This window comes from Candida oxycetoniae (genome assembly GCF_023343755.2).
Source record: "Candida oxycetoniae strain CBS 10844 chromosome Unknown scaffold6, whole genome shotgun sequence".
Lineage (NCBI taxonomy): Eukaryota > Fungi > Ascomycota > Pichiomycetes > Serinales > Debaryomycetaceae > Lodderomyces > Lodderomyces oxycetoniae.
Genome location: NW_026055365.1, coordinates 46,096 through 65,230, shown reverse-complemented (window position 1 = coordinate 65,230; position 19,135 = coordinate 46,096). Strand labels below are relative to the sequence as shown.

General features: G+C 37.2%; 7 protein-coding genes across 7 annotated transcripts; 6 read left to right on the top strand and 1 right to left on the bottom strand. All coding sequences in view use genetic code 12, as the record gives it.

The window, feature by feature from the left end:
• Positions 1-11: 11 nt before the first annotated feature.
• On the top strand, positions 12-509 carry KGF56_000601 (uncharacterized protein; the record flags this gene model as incomplete). The annotated part of the gene is made up of 1 exon (XM_049326529.1): positions 12-509. One exon carries the CDS (start codon positions 12-14, stop codon positions 507-509), a length of 498 nt encoding a protein of 165 aa, XP_049182214.1.
• Positions 510-822: 313 nt separating this feature from the next.
• MRP7 (mitochondrial 54S ribosomal protein bL27m) lies at positions 823-1,965 on the top strand (the record flags this gene model as incomplete). Its single annotated transcript, XM_049326528.1, has 1 exon — positions 823-1,965. One exon carries the CDS (start codon positions 823-825, stop codon positions 1,963-1,965), a length of 1,143 nt encoding a protein of 380 aa, XP_049182213.1.
• Positions 1,966-2,363: 398 nt separating this feature from the next.
• On the top strand, positions 2,364-2,948 carry KGF56_000599 (protein retreival receptor; the record flags this gene model as incomplete). Its single annotated transcript, XM_049326525.1, has 1 exon — positions 2,364-2,948. One exon carries the CDS (start codon positions 2,364-2,366, stop codon positions 2,946-2,948), a length of 585 nt encoding a protein of 194 aa, XP_049182212.1.
• Positions 2,949-3,393: 445 nt separating this feature from the next.
• Positions 3,394-6,534, top strand: SLA2 (Sla2p; the record flags this gene model as incomplete). The annotated part of the gene is made up of 1 exon (XM_049326524.1): positions 3,394-6,534. One exon carries the CDS (start codon positions 3,394-3,396, stop codon positions 6,532-6,534), a length of 3,141 nt encoding a protein of 1,046 aa, XP_049182211.1.
• Positions 6,535-9,020: 2,486 nt separating this feature from the next.
• KGF56_000597 (uncharacterized protein) lies at positions 9,021-10,551 on the bottom strand (the record flags this gene model as incomplete). The annotated part of the gene is made up of 2 exons (XM_049326523.1): positions 9,021-9,083; positions 9,388-10,551. 2 exons carry the CDS (start codon positions 10,549-10,551, stop codon positions 9,021-9,023), a joined length of 1,227 nt encoding a protein of 408 aa, XP_049182210.1.
• A 3,379-nt stretch (positions 10,552-13,930) lies between these two features.
• Positions 13,931-17,044, top strand: CHS1 (chitin synthase; the record flags this gene model as incomplete). The annotated part of the gene is made up of 1 exon (XM_049326522.1): positions 13,931-17,044. The coding sequence occupies one exon, from the start codon at positions 13,931-13,933 to the stop codon at positions 17,042-17,044; it is 3,114 nt and encodes a 1,037-aa protein (XP_049182209.1).
• Positions 17,045-17,523: 479 nt separating this feature from the next.
• KGF56_000595 (Ran guanyl-nucleotide exchange factor) lies at positions 17,524-19,026 on the top strand (the record flags this gene model as incomplete). The annotated part of the gene is made up of 1 exon (XM_049326521.1): positions 17,524-19,026. One exon carries the CDS (start codon positions 17,524-17,526, stop codon positions 19,024-19,026), a length of 1,503 nt encoding a protein of 500 aa, XP_049182208.1.
• Positions 19,027-19,135: the final 109 nt, after the last annotated feature.

The window sequence follows — 19,135 nt, the reverse complement described above, 5'->3', positions numbered from 1 at the left end:
TTTTGAAAGCAATGACTCACGAGATATATTCCTACACATTAAGCCAACTTGATGATCTTGAGAGTGGTCTTGAATTTTACGAGTTTAGTGCAAAAACCGCTTGGAGACTAGGCGTATTTGCGCGGGAATTCTGTCAACAAGAATATCCAGATAGACCTATAATAATAGACATTACCTTAGCTAATGGTCATCAGTTGTTTCGCACCGCTGTATCCTCAGGGACTACTGCGGATAATGACGAATGGATACGAAGGAAATATAACACGGTTTTCAGGTTTGGCAAGTCGAGTTTTCATGTCGGACAAAAACTACGATTAAAAGGAAAGTCGATGGAGGAAGCTTTGTTTATTTCATCGAAGGAGTACGCTGGCCATGGAGGAAGTGTGCCTATAAGAGTAAAATCATTTGATGGGATTGTTGGAGCTTTCACAATTAGTGGATTGGCACAGGAGGAGGATCATTTATTGACACTAAAGATCTTGAATGAGTACATCAACAACCGTGCCTAGTCAAAAAAAAAAAAAAAAAAAAAAATTGGGGAGGGGGTCTGCTCCTGAATGGTTATTCCAAATATAGAAGAAGTAAGTCCTCTACTCATTAACAACGAATCATTATCCGTTAACTCCAACAAACTCTTTCAGCCAATCTACGCCATGTAAGGATATTTTTACAATTGTATTTCTCTTAAATTTCTGCAGATAGCGCTTTCATCCCAATTTTTTTTTTTTTCAGGTAGGTTCTGAACAAGAAAAAAAAAAAAAAAAAAAAGAGAAAAACCAATCCATCAACGAAGATTTTCTTTCCAGCGTCTGAACATAAAGAATGCCCCTAGTTAAAAGTCTATTTCATCAGATACGATGTGCGGTGGATTTGAAAAACAGTGTCATTATCAATGTTGTTCAGATTCGTTCTGCAACTAAGAGAGTTTCGGGATCAAAGACCAATAATAAAGATTCAGCAGGTCGAAGATTGGGGCCAAAAGTGAGCGAGGGACATCCCGTCAAGCCTGGACAGATTATTATGAGACAAAGAGGAACTAAAATACACCCTGGCGAGAATGTGAGAATAGGTGTAGATCACACAATATACGCAGTGGAGCCTGGTTTTGTTAGATTCTACCTTGACCCATTTCATCCCATGAGAAAGTATGTGGGTGTTGCTTTGAAAAAGGACATTAGATTACCAAAGGAGCATTTTGCGCCAAGATTAAGGAGATTTGGATATGTACCTATCACCGACCCTACTGCTGCCTTGGCAGCAGAAGCAGAGCAATCAAGAAAAGAATCACAGTTGAGGCCCAAATTGGAAGGAGTTCGTCGGCAAAAAGGAGCACTTAGATCTACTAGAATAAAGAAGATGAAACAGTCCATTGCAAATGACTTTGCCATGGATTTGACAGAAGGTGATATGGAACTCGCAGCAAAGAGATTGGTCAATATTTTGGAGCTAGTAGAAGCGGGAGAAACGTTATTTGCAGCGCGGATACAAGAAACCTACAATGGATTGTACAATTTGAGGCTTCAGTATCGGAAAAATGAGTTGAACATGGAGGAATTCGAGCTAGCAAAGCTGAATTACATTAGCTTTTCGGAGAAAATTGATGGTCAGATTGGAGTGTCACAGGATGCAATATTGTTCAAGAGCATGAGTGAAACGGAGTTTGACAATTTGAGAAAAGAATTGAGGGCAAAATTGGAGACTCTTTTCAAAACAGAGGCACTACAGAAAGATTATAGACAGAAAGCAGCCGATCTTATAGAAACCCCTGGTGCATTCAACAACAAAGAACGCCAAGAATTGAGACAACAATTTTTGTGCAAAACTTTACCATACGATATTCCTGGATCTGTTATTACTGACATCGATCCAAAGAACGTTCCTGAAAATGTCATAGTTCAGCGAATTTATAATGAGTCAAAGAGACGTGTTGAAACTATAGGGCGTCCTAAGGAAGCTTTTGCTTGAAACAATCAATGGAGTATATAATCCAAAAAACTGATTATATATATATATATATATATGTACATAGAAAATATATTTTTTGCCTGCATGCCTGGCATTTTTAATTGTCGATTAACGAAACCGTAAATATAAAGTAGCGCCAATTCAATTCTCTAGTGCATTGCCTTTCTTTGTTGTTTGTAGTAGATCTTGTTACTTTTGAACTGATGAAAATGTCTAAGATTTTAACAGTTTCTCGTTTCGTGTCTCGTACCTTTTTTTTTTTTTTTTTAGTTCCAAAAACAATTTTTTTTTTTTTTCAATATTCTGAACAACAACTTATCGCTTGATAGATTGCTTGATTGATTATCGAGCCAAGTCCTTCTCCCCGATCAATAGTTACGGCATATCCTTTGATAATAATGCCTATGAATTTCCCGTTTGAGGTCTCATCTGAGAATCCTGTACATCAGAACTATCGAAAAGTATTGGTAACTTACCAGAAATTTATTGATGAATTGGTACCATATACGAGGTATAGATGGCTAGCGTTTGCAGTTTTGATTTTATTGTTTTTCACGAGGATATTTCTTACCCAAGGCTGGTACATTATTTGCTATGCTTTGGGTATCTATTTGCTAAATCTATTTTTGGCGTTTTTGACACCGAAATTTGATCCATCTTTAGAGCAAGAAATGAAAAATGAGACAATCGAGGAAGGAATGGAAGAGGAGATGCAGCAACTGCCGGAAAACGGCGACGAAGAATTTAGACCATTTATAAGGAGATTACCCGAGTTTAAGTTTTGGTACAATGCAACAAGAGCTAGTTTGCTCAGCTTGTGCTTAACATTCTTTAGTATCTTTGACATACCCGTTTTTTGGCCAATTTTGTTAATGTATTTCATTGTTTTGTTCACACTCACAATGAGAAAGCAGATCCAGCATATGATAAGATATAAGTATTTACCTTTTGATATTGGTAAAACTCGTTACAGAAAGGGTTAAAGAGAGTAACATCTTTTTTTTTTTTCCTTCCTTTCAATGATGTACAACATTGTGTTGCGGAAATCCTTCGTCAAGTGAAACTTCTATTGCTGGAGATTACACACACACACTCTCTCTGCTTTTGCAGGCTAAGACAAATTATTGTTCTCACTTTTGCTGGTGCATTGGCTGGCTATGTAAAAGATATATATACTCTTTATAAATATATACATGTATTTCAACTAGTAGAAATGTGTTACGTAATTTAATTGATTTTTTTTTTTTTTCGGCCATTTTTTTTCCCTATTGTATAGAAATATTCATGGCTGATAATCGCTGGTATGATTTTGTTGAATAATTCACGCAATTATATTAAAAACCAAATTCGCTGACCACACCGGAGTATACTGATTAGACGACTTAAAAAGAGCTTTTTACCTTAAACAATTCCTTTGTTATTAGAAAAATGAGTCGCGCAGAAGTTGATTTACAAACAAGCGTAAAGAAAGCTTGCAACACCGACGAAGTACCCCCGAAAAGAAAGCATGTACGGGCTTGTATAGTGTACACTTGGGACCACAAAAACTCTCGTGCATTTTGGAATGCAGTTAAGATACAACCTTTGCAAAGCTCTGAAGTACAATTGTTTAAAGCATTGATAATGATTCATAAGGTTTTGCAAGAGGGGCATCCAAATACGCTCAAAGATGCTTATAGAAATAGGGACTTCATTGCATCCTTAGCAACAGTATTTTCGACCCACGGACTGGCTTACGGCAAGTTGATCCACCAGTACGATAGGTATCTCTTGCAAAAACTAGACTTTCACCGCAACAATCCAGGGTTCAACGGAACATTTGAGTACGAGGAGTATCTCTCTTTGAGAGCGGTGAGCGACCCAAACGAAGGCTATGAATCAATTTTGCAGCTCATGGATCTTCAAGATCTGATTGACGATTTGCAAAAGCTCGTATTTGCCACGCTTCATCTGAGCCATAGCAACTTGTGTAAAGTGAGTGCTTTAGTCCCTTTGATTTCTGAATCCTATGGTATTTACAAATTTTGCATTTCCATGCTAAGGGCAATGTATCAGCAATTGGGCGCCGATGAAGCGTTGACTGTTTTATTTGATCGATTTGAGTCTCAACACTTTATGCTTAGAGATTTCTATACTGACTGTTATTCAATCAAGTTTTTAACTAGTTTGATAACTATTCCACGTCTTCCAAATAATTCGCCTGACTTACAGATCGCCGATGAAGGCCAATCCTTACCTAGACTTCGCTCGGCTACCGCCACTAGCGAAAACAGTGTAGCACAATTGTCTCCACAGCCTACAACGGGCACCGAGACTCCTGTTCCAGCACCAGAGCCCCCCAATGAGAATCTATACACTGCTCAGAATAACTACTTGTATCAGCAGCAGCAAGAGCAGGAAAGAATTCAACAGCAGTTGGAGCTTCAGCGCCAACAACAACTTCAACAACAGCAACAGCAACAACAGCAATTCGAACAACAACAACGCGACCAAGAACGGCGTTTTATGGAGGAGCAACAGGCTCTCCAGATGCAACAAACTCAACAACAACAAGGACGTGTGGCTGAGTTGGAACGTGATTTGCTTTTGTTTAAAAACCAATATGACAATGATCAGCAGCTTTTACAACAGTACGATTCAAGAGTGAAAAGCTTGGAAAATGAGATGGCAGCCTTCAACGATACCGCGACGCAACAGGTTGCTTCTAAAAGCGAACAAATTAAGAATTTAGAAGAGCAAATTGCCAATTGGACCAAAAAATACGAGTCCCTTGCAAAATTGTATTCTCAATTGCGCCAGGAACATTTAAACTTGTTAGCAAAGTTCAAGAAGATACAGCAAAAGATAAGCAGCGCACAAGAATCGATAATGAAAAAGGAAAAACTTGAAAAAGATTTGAAAGCCAAAAATCTTGAGTTGGCAGACTTGATCCGCGAGAGAGATCGAGCAAGACTCGAACTAGACCGGGTGAAAGCAGGAAAGGACAAAGAAATCGAGAAATTAGAGGCAGAAGTTAGGGAGCTAAACGTATCTGCAAAGGAGTCTGGAAAATTACAAAACTTGAATTTAAGTGCATTAATGGCCAAGCATGAGGAGGAGATAAAAAATTTAAAGTCAAAACTTGACGATAGAAATGCACAGCTTGAAAATTTGGGAGATTTTGATTCCTTGCAAGCAAAATTGAGAGATAAAGATACTGAATTAGAAATTGCAAATCAATCTCTTGAAGCAGCCTACTCAGAGCTCAGTCGTTTCAAAGAAGATCAGGATGATATCGTTAATGCGGAAATTGATCACATTATCATGGAGCATCTTTCCAGATTTAAAAGTTTAATAGATTTGATTTTAGACAGCAATATTAAACGAATCTTGGATTCGAAACATGAATTATCATTGATGGACATACATGCGGGAAATCAAAGTACCTCACCAGAACACTTGTTATCCCTAATTGAACTTTGTTCTGATTTTGCAACCGATTTTGCATCCACTTTCAATGAATACATTGCCGAGAGTAATAACCAGGACGAGGAAACATTTTCTGATATTATCTTGACGAGTTCCTCCTTGGCAACATCCTTGAGCGACTTATCAGTAAATGTAAAAAGTCTTGCTAAAAATTTTTCCAATGTGGAAGAAGAGAAGATTTTGAAACTGACATTGGATGTGTTGGACGACGCAGAGAACTACTATCAAGGCTTAAAATCCGATAAATTAGAGAAACTCAAAACTGAAGAGGAAAAGATAGATTCCATCATTGATGCCAACCTTGAGTTACAGACTTCATTGAAAATGTTAGGTGGCTTGTTAGATTCGTTCAAGAGCTCTAGAGGAATAAAAATAGAAGGAAATTTAGAAGATTTCTTGAACAACGAAATGGACCAAACCGTGAAAGCAGTTACATTAGCATCTCAATTTTTGACAGATTTATTAAAAGATCCTAGTATTTATGGAGGCAATGTCAATGTACATGAGGCCTTGTTGTCTTCTGCGAAAGATGTCACAGATGCTGTTGGTCGTTTGATCAAAGCCTCAGTTGAATCACAACGTGAAATTGTTGAAAGGGGCAAAGGAAGTCAGCCCATAACGGAGTTTTACAAAAAGAACAACAGATGGACGGAAGGATTGATTAGTGCTGCTAAAGCAATAGCGGGGGCAACCAACATTTTGATTCATACTTCTGATGGTGTATTACGTCAAAAAAATTCACATGAGGAGTTAATAGTTGCCTCAAATGAGGTTGCTGCCTCAACTGCCCAATTAGTAGCTGCGTCCAGAGTCAAAGCTAATTTTGTTTCGAAGAATCAAGACAATTTGGAAGACGCTTCAAAAGATGTTACCCGTGCTTGCAAATCACTCGTTGGAAGCGTTCAACACTTATTAACTAAAGATGAACAACATGGGGAAAACATCGATCTCAGCAAATTAACGCCATACGAAGGAAAGACATTAGAAATGGAACAACAGGTGGAGATATTGAAATTGGAAAATAAATTACTCTATGCAAGAAAAAGATTAGTGGAAATAAGAAAACATGGATACCAAGATGATAACGAAGACGACGAGTAAAGATCCTACTTCAATCACAATACTGTATTCGCGTGTATAACTTTCGTATGTGAAACAATGTAGTAAATCAAAAATAAAATACAAAACAAAAGTTCTTACCCTCATTCTGCAACCCGCCAAACATTATTTAGCCCAAATATAATGTTAAAACTAATGACAAACTCAAATGGTGACACACATATACGAAACTTAAAAAATAGTGAGCACATAATACAACACAGGGGACAACATACGTCGATCAAAAACAAATCACATTGGAAAAGAACAAATATTTCATCATTCTCCTAGCAGTTTCTAGCATATCTACACGTATCCTATGACTTGATTCAAATAAGAGTGCAACTACCAAATAAACCAGTAAACGTTCTCGATAAAGAATCAAAAAGTTGGATCGTAAGCTTAAATTTCTACAACCAGTTAAATCCTCATTCATAAACAAATAAAACTTTTTTCTATACAGCCGACGCTAAAGATATAAAAAAAGAGAGACCAGCAGACAAGCACGATAATGAAGCTTAAAACGGTGACTCTGCTAAGAGGGACAAACGAACTAAAACCACTACATATAACATCCCATTCTACTAAAATTAATTTTCAAGAACTTAACAAACTGCCACCAAAATCGCAGCAAGCGCGGTAACTCCAAAAAATGAACATAATAAAAATCAACAATCTCCAAGAAAAAGATAATGTATATCGTGAGATGAAAACATTCAATAAAAAGTTGTACTATGAATGGAACCTCTTACAAAATAAAAAAGCATATAAAGTACTTACGTGAGTTTTCCTACTCTAGGTGCGTACAATAACATTCGCTAAAAAACATTTTCAAACGATACTATCAGTCAATCCATATATGACAACATATCGTTGACTCCTCTTTTCTTCGAAAAAACATTTTCGCTGATAAAACATAAAACTGCTACTTCTAGTTCATGTGTAATGTCTAACAATATGTTGATAGATAAAAGCAAATTGATAAAATTTATAGCTAAATATTGAGTCATGTCTTTTCTGAAATTAACAACAGTAACAGTTGGGTATTGTGACAAACAAGTAGTTCGGTGAGATGACGATGAACAAGAGTAATAACAAGTCATTTTTATCACCTCCACTTTTGCTTACGTTTCCGAGCTATTGAAATTACGATCGTAAGTGGCCGCATCAACAATCTCAAATCAAAGCATGCGAAAGATTGCAATACAACTACGTAGCTAAAAAAATATCATATATCAGGCTAGAAAATCAATTACATTTGCATTCTTCCTAGTTTCAGCACTTATCCCTTGAGAACAAAAATCTTCAAATTTAACTCAAGAGTTTCTTACGGTGCCGATATTTGAATCCTGATGCACCAATAACATTTTGATGTGATATGTTCGTTGTGTAGCACAACTGATATTGGTATTTGAACTCCGTTGTTCCTCAAAATAGTTTCATCAGCTAAATTTGATCATTTAAACAATACATTTGTTGCTCTTTTTATTCTTGTATTGAATCAGTGGTCCTTGAAAATACATGCAAGTTTCTGAACAGATAAGTAATTGGATTAAAATCAAGTATGTTGATTTAAATGGTGGATTTTATCGAGGTCTTGAATATGTGGCGGTTCGGGGTCCCCATTATTACATTGCCAATTATTTTTTCTTAAATTCAAATAATAACTGTTTTCGTTCTATGAGACAATGTTGTAATATTCAGTTTCTTTTTAACTTCAGCTGTGGTGAATGTTTTTTGGGCGTTAATGAAGTATAGGGCACAATCCGGTTAGATTACGTATTATAGTGTAGCAATGGTAAAGTTCTTTGGTTTATTGAAGTTTTAATTTTTAGTGTCACTGTTTTCGTTTCCTGTCATGCTTTGTAAATTACTATTGGCACTCTAAACAGGGTCTGCTTGATCTCTGTAGTCCTATCCAATCATGCGATTAAATAATTACCAGATATAGAGTGAGGTTGATTGCTGAAGGTTATTATTATTTGGGAGAAATTGACTTTGGGGTCGTCAACTTGTTACTTGGAGATCATATGTAAGGATAGTTATCGTACAAGAAATTTGGGCGAGGTAATAAATTAAGTATATGAGAGACTGATTTACCAGATGAAGTTTCATAGCTAGGTGAGAGTTGATATCTGATACGTTTGTTAGGTTTGAGTTTATAAAGCAAAGAAAGAGAATATGAGACTGGGTCTTTGCAAGAAATTATGTTGCGGTGCCAGATATTTCTGATGTGTATTTTCCATCTAGTTGTTACAGATTTACAGTTGCGGCAATAATGCAAGACATGTTTGTTACTGTTGTTGACAAAACCTCCGCGTGTAGATTTGTTTCAAAATCTGTTCTGACTGCTGTGGAGTCTAGCCTGCTTTGTATGGTGCCAAAACAATTCTTGAGACTTTCGCATATTGTAGGGTTGTTTTTGAAATATTCTTCTTCTGTACTACTAAACAAGTCTGAAAGCGATGTAATGTTTGCAAAATGATTGGTTAGTTGATTCGTTGTGGCAATTCTGTTTCGTAAGAATGGACGTAATATTGTTGTATCAAATGCTAGGAGCAAAAGCTGGTCGACATCTAGTAGTTCAAAATCTGCTGTGGGGAGGTGCTCATAACAGTCGTTGATGAAATGCACCTTAAGTGGATGAAGGATACCTATTACGAGGAATCTAATCTGCAAGTTAAAGTAGTTCCAACAACGCAGAAGTTGCCTCCAAGAATGAGTGATGTCTTGGGGAATATGATTAAAGGAAAGGCTTGAATTTGTTCCTTCTTCGTATGAGGAATGTTGTATATTCATGAAATGACCTCTCAAAGTTATCATGCAAGTTTTTAAGGTTACTGTCAATTCTTGCACAAAGGGTTGCACATGATATTGATTAGAAACTATATGATTTGTTTCATTTGTAATTTGAATAGGTTGCGGATGACTCTTTATTCCAGATTTTGATATTTTCCCTCGGGGCTTGTGCTGTTTGCTAATTGTGCCAACTTTCTTTGCTTGAGATGCTGCATCCAAAAAGCTTTCCTTTATTGCCATTCCAAGATCTTCAACAGATTCACCAAGAATCCTGGTGGATGGCACCCAGTTTCCATCACTTTTATGCTGTGGGATAAATAACGGCCGTAAGGTATCGGATAACCTTTGGTGAAACTTAATAAATCTGATTTGGTCTGCTGTGTCTGGCTCCGTATCGTTTGTCATGTCATGCTCATTTGTTATACCCAATCCAATATCTTGCTGATGATATTTGTTTATCTTGTGTTGAATATACAGGTCTGCCGGTGTAAACATTTTCCGTTGCAATTCAAGTAGGGTTCCATGATCAAATGTACCTTCGTTTTCCTCTATCGAGTGATTGGCATTGGTGAACCTGAACATACTTGCAAGAGTTGGATCAGTTATCATGGAGTTTGAGTTGTTCGACGACAATCCAACTGCACTCTTTGAAGGTGAAGTGTGCAGACTGTCGGTACGAATCTTATCTTCATTTTTCGTAGACAGCGAACTCGTGAGTGGTTTGTGGAACAAGTTGTGAAAGCTCGTCACAGAAGAGCCTATTGACATTTTTCTGGTTTTCGTACTCAGGGTGCTTGTGGTTGTTGTTGTTGTTGTTGTTGGTGGTGGTGGTGGTGTTGCTGCTGTTGTTGTTGTGGTTATTGTGTAATTAAAAGCAGCATTGTCTGTTTCATTGGCTGTTGTGTGATCAGAGGTTGGCGTGCTTGTATGTGTTTTCTTACTTGAAAGCTTTAGTCTGGGCATCTTTCTGCTTTTCCGGGAACCCACTACTTTTGCCGTTTCATCTGTTGAAACTTCTTTTTCAGAAGAAACTTCTGACCGTTCATTACTGCTAAACTGGTCGGGCTGTATCGTTGTTGAAGACTTATTTTTTGAAAACAATTTGGCTAAAGAATTGTTCTTCATAGTATTGTTGCTGCTCTCCGAAACATGAGAGTTGCTAGTAGACATTCTCCTTAGATTAGTGAAATCAACATTAGATACCTGGGAAACCTGTTTCATTTCGCCAACATGGCTGCTTCTCGAAGATGTCGAGTTGTTGCTGTGTGTGTAAAAATAGTTCAGCTGTTTTTTACTGTCGCTCATTACTCTGGTGTGGTGTAACCATTTAAGAATCTATTATATATATGTATGTATATTAGTATATTTGTATATTTGTGAGTGTGTGTGTGTGTGTGTGTGTGTGTGGTTATGTGTGCGTAGTAATAGGAGTAGCCGGAGGAGGGAGGAGAAGAAATCAATAATGGCACTCGGGTGCTGTAACAAAATCTGTATTGAAAAATCAATTTTTGAATTGTGGATGGGACAGAAAGATGCAGTACATGGACAAAGCTACAAGGCTAAAGAATGAAGGGTGATTACTCTGGTACCATCAATTTCTCTACTTTTAACATTCCAAATTCAAAGTTTACTTTCATTTCTTGAAGTCAGAGGGCCTTTTGTCTAAAAGTTTGTTTTTGATGACTTGCAATCCGTTCTCAAGCTTAACGGATGAAAAATATTCAATGATTGTGGAAATGTTGCCAAAGTTGCGAAAGCTACAGTACTCAATGAAGGAAACTAAGATGATGCGTGGATCTAAAAAGTGCTACTAGCTGTGACTCAGGAGTAAGGGGCAAAAAAATAAGGTAGACAATGTGGGTTGAAAATACAACCAAGCCTTTGGCTCCAGGAGTATCTCATGCCCCAAGAAAACTTATCAGCAAAAAATCTTGAAGTCGAAGCATTGCCAATGTGAGTTGTACTTGCTAGACCTGAATCTAATTTCTTAACCTGATGAACAGTTTACTTGTTGCAACAGACTTTTTGAGAGGAAGACGCATGAGATTTTATCCATCACAATTGAGTTTAAAAAGAAAAATGTTAGTCTATATAATGCTATGTTAAAGAATTGATCGAAATGCCAAAGTTTGAACATCAAAATTATGCATGTAAGTGGGAATTTGAAATTAAATACTGACTGGCCACTACCACCCCATCTTGGTGTGAATGAATTTAATGATATTGACCAAAAAGAAAGTAAGAATTGTTGCCCCGAATACGTGTCAATCTGTGCTCGGAAAATTTATGGCAAAAGTGTGTTTAGTTTTGTTACTTCAGTATGGCTTCTGAATTATCGTTGCTTATGAAACCTTTCCCCAAAGTGCTCATGAGAGTGTGAGGCGTTTAAAGAAAGGTTTTGGGCCGAAAAATGAGTACAAAAAAGGTGATTCGGATGTTGAAAGACTTTGTAAAGAAGTTGATATTGACTTTTGAACATTCCCAGCTTTTTGTTTTCATAGAATGCTTTTTTGGTCGTTCTCATTTAAGATATAGGCATTATATATAGATATTTTTCCATACCTTTATGTGACAAAAGAATCAAGCAATTAATCTAGGTGGACTAATAAAAAGCATCATTTTGATTTTTCTCATCCATTTGGTCTTGGTTAGACGTCAATTGATAAGAATAGCATATTTTGAACGTAATGTTTATTAATGAATATCATAAACCCCAGACCGCATGGGGTTTTTTCCACAAGATGGTACTTATTCCCCCAATACATGTACTTGGAAGAGCAGTTGTATCAGACATTTTTTTCTCTCTGGATTGCTTATTTTGCATACAGTCACCTCATGTCTAGCTACTGCTTTCATTGTAAGCTTGAGGGCTACATTAATATGGCCAAGTCAAGATAAATGATATTCCAGTTGAAGATCAAAGTTACTCTTAGAAGACCTGATTTGAATTTGTGAGACTCTTCAACAATGTTTTGTCTAAAGGAGAAACGATTTACAAGAAATATTCAAACTAATGATTTCATTCATTATTGAGTTACTTTGAGACTTGTATGATATGGTGCAATAAAGAAGAAAAAAATCATTTTTTTAGAATCACTTGTTCTCAATTTTACGAATAAGAGATCCCTTTAGTAAACCACTATTATCTAATTGTTGCAGGTGTTTGACTCTCGAGGAAACAAAGCAATGACAACTTTGTGCACCTCATAAATGGAGAACTTTTCTTCTTTTTGTCATTTGTTTTTGGTCCTGTCCTTCAACATTCGTTACTCTGGTTTATCAAACACGTTATACTTGTTTGCCTTACTGTATGTAATTTGTTTGAGAGCTGGAGAAAAAAGGTGTTCACAACTCAATTGTTGCAAAAAAAAAAAAAAAAAAAGAATGCTTTTCTTTATTTTTTTCTTTTTTTTTTTTTGCAGCCATAAATACTCCAATTTGTGTATTCACATCAATCAACAAAAATCCAACCAGAACTGTATCGGTTCGTACCAATTAGTTAATTGCACAATGACATAATAATGTATCAAGCTAAAGCTATAGGAGTTTGAGTCATAAATAGGAGATTTTGCGTGATTTCAATATATAGACTTGAAAAAGTCAAGCATGGGTCGAAAGACAGGTATATATTGCATGAAAAAAACTTGGTGTATCTACATATATGCTCTACCCCAATGTAAACCATAGGGTAAGTATAAATGAAACTCGAGAACTTTAAAAGAAGAAGAAATCATTTGAAACTATTTTTCAGAGACTCTTTTGGACATGGTTGTTCACAAAATCCTTTCATACAAAACTTCTTTCTTTTTCTCTTTTTTTTTTACTGTTCCACTTTTCTTTGACTATCTTGCGTACTCCCACCATACCTACGTTCACTTCAATTGAACCATGAGAAATCTTTAAGCTGACTGTAGGGAAAACATGATTTTTGGTCTATAGTCCAATTCACGAAAAATCGTCTTAGTTTGCATGATTTTTGGTACTTCAACAAACTCACGAATATGGTAGCGCATCCTTGTGCAGATGAATGTTCAACTCACCAAACTGGAAATAAAGCTAAATGAATAATCAAAGAGGATACGGAATCCCAAGCAACAGCTTATATTACCCGAATCATTAGCGATATTTTTTTTTTTTTTTCCTATATTTGGTGTGAATTTGAGTAAAAATTAGTGAGTGTACTTGCAAGCGAGCGACAAACTAGGCGGAAAGAGTACACCAAATGTGAGAGAAAGAAAGAAAGAAAGTGTATGTGTATGGGAGGATTCGAAGTAAGGACAAACAGTAAACTAGTTGCCCATTGTAGTCCAAAATGGACACTTTGCCAGGTATAGAAAATGCTTTTTCCAATCTCCAATCAAATAGTTTACGAAGAAAAGGTTTGAGTAAAGAAAAAGAAAAAAAAAAATGTTGATATTTTTTTCAAATTTGATTGTTTATGATTTTTCTCTTTTGGGACAATTTACTTTTCACTTGATGGATTCTTAAATAGACGTTAACATATAATAGGGAGGAAAATAGTCACCCCAATTGAAGATGGAATAAACCCCACAGGCTTTCAATTCTTTTTTTTTTTTTCATTTTTACCCATTTGTGAGTGATGAATCCATTTGACGACGAAGCGTATCCAGTGGATGGCTCAAAACTTGAATTGCCGTACTCAGCCTACACTAAACGCCCGAGTCCGCATAAACGATACCAATCATTGGGAAATGAGAGTGAGCATGATAGTGAAGATCCTGATGAATTCGCAGGTTTTCCTCAATCAATAGTACAGCAGGAGCTGCCAAATCCAAAACGGTCCCCAAATATCTTTACTAGGAGTACGGCTAAGATTACTGGTAGACAGAAAGAGTCTCCATTCAAGGGAAATACTCCACATTTGCACCATGACAAGTTAGACACAATAAACACAACACCTAGAGACCATTATACATCCAAGGAGTCACCAAAACGGAAAAGAGAAACAGAAGTTATGATTTATGATGATAATAATGATGATGATTATGAAGAAGAAAGAGAAGACAAAAATCTTATCAACTACACTGGGTCTCCTCTTCGGTCTCTCCAAAATAGTACAATAAGTAGCCAAAGGTACCTAGATCCTCCCCAACCAATATTTGATCCAGAAGTTTTTGCTAGCAATGACAACAAGTATGAAGATGATCAGGCAACCTACCATAACGTGCATGATGAGGATGAGGATGAGGAAGAGCATGTGTATGAAAAGGACAATTTCAAAAGAGGAGGTGCAAGTCACACTTGGGAGGAGGTCAAATCGGTCTATTCTGACTCGACAGCTTATAGTGGGAGCTCTTATGCGCCTGATAATGTAGGCGAAAGTACCCAATATTTCAGCACTTCGATTGATGGCAATATTATGCATAATATAGAGAATGGATATGTCCCCACTAGAGACAAAACAATGACAAAAAGAAAAGTGAGAGTGATTGGTGGATCGAGTGGTAACTTGGTTTTGGAAAATCCTATACCGGTTGAGCTTAAAAAGGTTTTGAGTAGAACGGAGTCGCCGTTTGGCGAGTTCACAAACATGACGTATACTGCATGCACAGCCAAACCAGACGACTTTATTGAGGAGGGCTTCACGTTGAGAGCAGCAAAGTATGGGCGTGAAACTGAAATCGTGATCTGTATAACAATGTATAATGAAGATGAAGTATCTTTTGCTCGAACTATGCATGGGGTCATGAAGAATGTTGCACATTTGTGCTCCAGGTACAAATCCAAAGTATGGGGGAAGGACAGCTGGAAAAAGATTCAAGTCATTATTGTTGCAGATGGAAGAAATAAAGTTAATGACGCAGTCCTACAATTGTTAACGGCAACTGGATGTTATCAAGAGAATTTGGCAAGACCGTATGTTAACAATAAAAAAGTTCACTCGCACCTATTCGAATATACAACGCAGATATCAATAGACGAGAATTTGAAATTCAAAGGACATGAAAAAAATCTTGTACCAGTGCAAGTCTTGTTCTGTTTGAAAGAGGAAAACCAAAAGAAAATCAACTCACATAGGTGGTTATTCAATGCGTTTTGTCCTGTACTAGATCCGAATGTTGTGATGCTTCTAGATGTTGGAACAAAACCCGACAATCAAGCCATATACAATTTATGGAAAGCTTTTGATAAAGACTCCAATGTTGCAGGTGCAGCAGGTGAGATCAAAGCAATGAAAGGGAAGGGTTGGATCAATTTAACGAATCCGTTAGTTGCATCTCAGAATTTCGAGTATAAGATGTCAAACATTCTCGATAAGCCACTAGAGTCAGTGTTTGGGTATATCTCGGTTTTACCAGGTGCTTTATCGGCATATAGGTATATTGCTTTGAAAAACCACGAGGATGGCACAGGACCGTTGGCATCTTATTTTAAGGGCGAAGACTTTCTCAAATCTCATGAAAGGGAAAAAGAAAACACAAAAAGCAATTTCTTTGAAGCAAACATGTATCTAGCCGAAGATCGTATTCTTTGTTGGGAACTTGTGTCAAAGAGAGGCAACAATTGGGTGTTAAAGTTTGTAAAACTGGCAACGGGTGAGACGGATGTTCCAGAAACAATTTCCGAGTTTCTTGCCCAAAGAAGACGTTGGATTAACGGTGCATTTTTTGCTGCATTGTATGCACTTTCTCACGTCAGAAAGATATGGTCTACTGATCACTCATTTGCGAGAAAATTTTGGCTTCACGTGGAATTTGCCTATCAGTTTATCAGCTTGATATTCACGTTTTTTTCATTGAGTAATTTTTACTTGACATTTTACTTTTTAACAGGTTCATTAGTAACTTATACAAACCTTGGTCACCGTGGAGGATTTTGGATTTTTACGATATTCAACTACATTTGCATTTGTGTTCTAACATCGCTATTCATTGTTTCCATAGGAAATCGTCCACATGCTTCCCACAAGATCTTTAAAACATTGATTATATTGCTTACAATCTGCGCATTGTACGCTTTGATAGTAGCGTTTGTTTTCGTTGTTGTAGCCCTCAAACAATTCACCAAAGGTGACACTTCGACTTATGTGATGACAAGCATTGTGGTTTCGTTGCTATCAACTTATGGGTTATACACTGTTTTATCTATTCTATATTTGGACCCCTGGCACATGTTGACTTGTTCAGTACAATATTTCTTGATGATACCCTCATATACTTGCACATTGCAAATATTTGCATTTTGTAATACCCACGATGTGTCATGGGGAACAAAAGGTGATAACAACCCAGAGGAGGACACATCAAACCGATACATAATCGAAAAGAACGATGAGGGCGAATACGAGGCTACGGTTATAGATGTGAATATGGATGAAGTATACCTTGAAGCGTTATACGATATAAGGGCAAAACGGTCGGGTAAGAAGTTGGGCTCTAAACAAAACGCTAAAGCGGGACTTGACGGTGATGATTATGCCAAAGATGTGCGTACCAAAGTCGTCTTATTTTGGATGGTTTCGAATTTGATATTGATTATGACAATGCTCCAGGTCTATAAACCAGGAGATACGGCTAAAAATATCTATCTTGCGTTCATTCTATGGACTGTGGCGGTTTTGTCGATATTCCGTGCCATTGGATCTTTATCATACTTGCTCCAAAACTTTGCACGTTTTCTTGTGGAATTTAAAAATAAGTGGGCAAGTAAAAGGTCTGGCTATTCTGTCCCTAGTCATAACCCTCTCAACTAAAAAGAAAAAAAAAAAAAGGAAAAATATTTCATCAATTGATAGAATAAACGGAAAATAATATTTGTATAATACAAAGCGAACTTGTTCTCGCCTCGATCTTTCTCTCTGCTTCTCTCCTTTGGTCTTCCTTTCTTCAAAATTGTTAAACCAACTGTAGAAGATAAAACGCTCCCCTTCCGATGATCATCTCAAAACTACAGGCGTGTAAATTGTTCAAAGCATATTTCAGTACCTTTTTTTTTTTTTCATTCCATTAATTGAATCACGAAAAAATATAAACAGTTTCTAAAAGATAGCAAAGAAAAGACCGATAACTCAAATGGTNCGATGATCATTTCAAAACTACTGGCGGTTAAATTTTTCAAAGCATATTTCATTACCTTTTTTTTTTTTTTTTTTTTTTTTTCATTCCATTAATTGAATCACGTCAAAATATAAACAGTTTCTAAAAGATAGCAAAGAAAAGACCGATAACTCAAATGGTGGCACTTCGAAGAAAAACAGAACTGAAAGATGACGGCTCAGCGAGAACGTATAAGAAGCTGAAATCCTCCTCGTTTGTCACCTCCTCTTTTGTTTTGCACTCATACTCTAAATTACCGGACATTAACGAGATACCGAAAGCAAAGACAATTGGACTTGACATTTTTGTCTGGGGTACAGGGTCAATGTGCGAATTGGGATTGGGTCCCTCTGCAAAAACAAAAGAGGTCAAAAGACCAAGATTGAATCCCTACCTCACTGAAGAAAGCTTGGGGGGGACTAAGATAGTTGATTTTGCCGTGGGAGGAATGCATACATTGGCACTTGATGGTAAAAATCGTGTGTGGTCTTGGGGTACGAATGACAGCGCAGTTCTAGGAAGAGACACTTCACATGCCAAAGAAGCGTTAAGAGACATAGATGAGGTAGATAGCGAAGACGACGAAGACGGAGATTTAAATGAAGCTGAATCGGTTCCTGGATTGGTTGAAGGGTTGAATGTAGATCATTCAATTGTGCAACTAGCGGCTACAGACAATCTAAGTGCAGTTCTTTTGTCCAATGGAGACGTTTATGCCTGGGGATGTTTTCGATGTAATGAGGGCATGTTGGGCTTTTTGAGATCAGAGATCAAGATGCAAAGAACGCCATTGAAAATTGACCTTTTCAAGAACATTGTGCAGATTGCTGCGGGAAAGGACCACTTACTAGCACTTGACTCAAAAGGAATTGTGTTTGCATGGGGAAATGGACAGCAATTTCAACTAGGAAGAAGAATCTTGGAGAGACACCGCTATAAAAACTTAGAACCGCAACAGTTTGGACTATACGATATCAAGTATGTAGCGAGTGGCGATTTCCATTGTTTTGCCATTGATCACAACGACAATGTTTTCGCATGGGGCTTGAACCAATTTGGCCAATGTGCGTTAACTGGTGCTAACGGAGAATTAGAGGATGGCTCTGTTTTGACCAAACCAACTTTAATTCCAGAGTTGTCCAATCTTGGTATCCATCAAATTGCAGCTGGAGAACATCACACTTTGGCATTGACTAAGGATGGCGATGTGCTTGCTTGGGGGAGATATGATATGAAAGAAGTTGGGATCCCCGAAGAAGATCTTCCAAAATCTACATTTAGGGACCAGCATGGTAAACCCCGATCAGTGCCGGTTCCTACAAAAATCAAGTTTGGCAAGAAGAGTGATCTGAAGGTGAAGATAAAAGAGATAGGTGTTGGCTCACATCACTCGTTCGCAATTACTGACGACGGAGTTGTTTATGCGTGGGGCTTTTCGGAGACGTATGCACCCGGATTGGGAAATTTGGATGAAGACGTTGATCAGCCAACCAGAATTGTGAATACTGCCACCAAAAACGAAGATATCCGCTTAATCGGAGCTGGAGGACAGTTTTCGGTTAGTGGTGGGGTCAAAATTGATAACGAAGAGGAAGCAGAAAAGAGGATTGAAAAGTACGAGGAGATTGATGAAGATTAATGAAAGATGAAAATAAGTAAAACGGAAAAAGGAAGATTGTAAAAGGAAGAAAGAAAGAGAGAGAGAGAGAGAGAGAGAGAGAGCACCATCTCTTTTTCAAAATGACAAA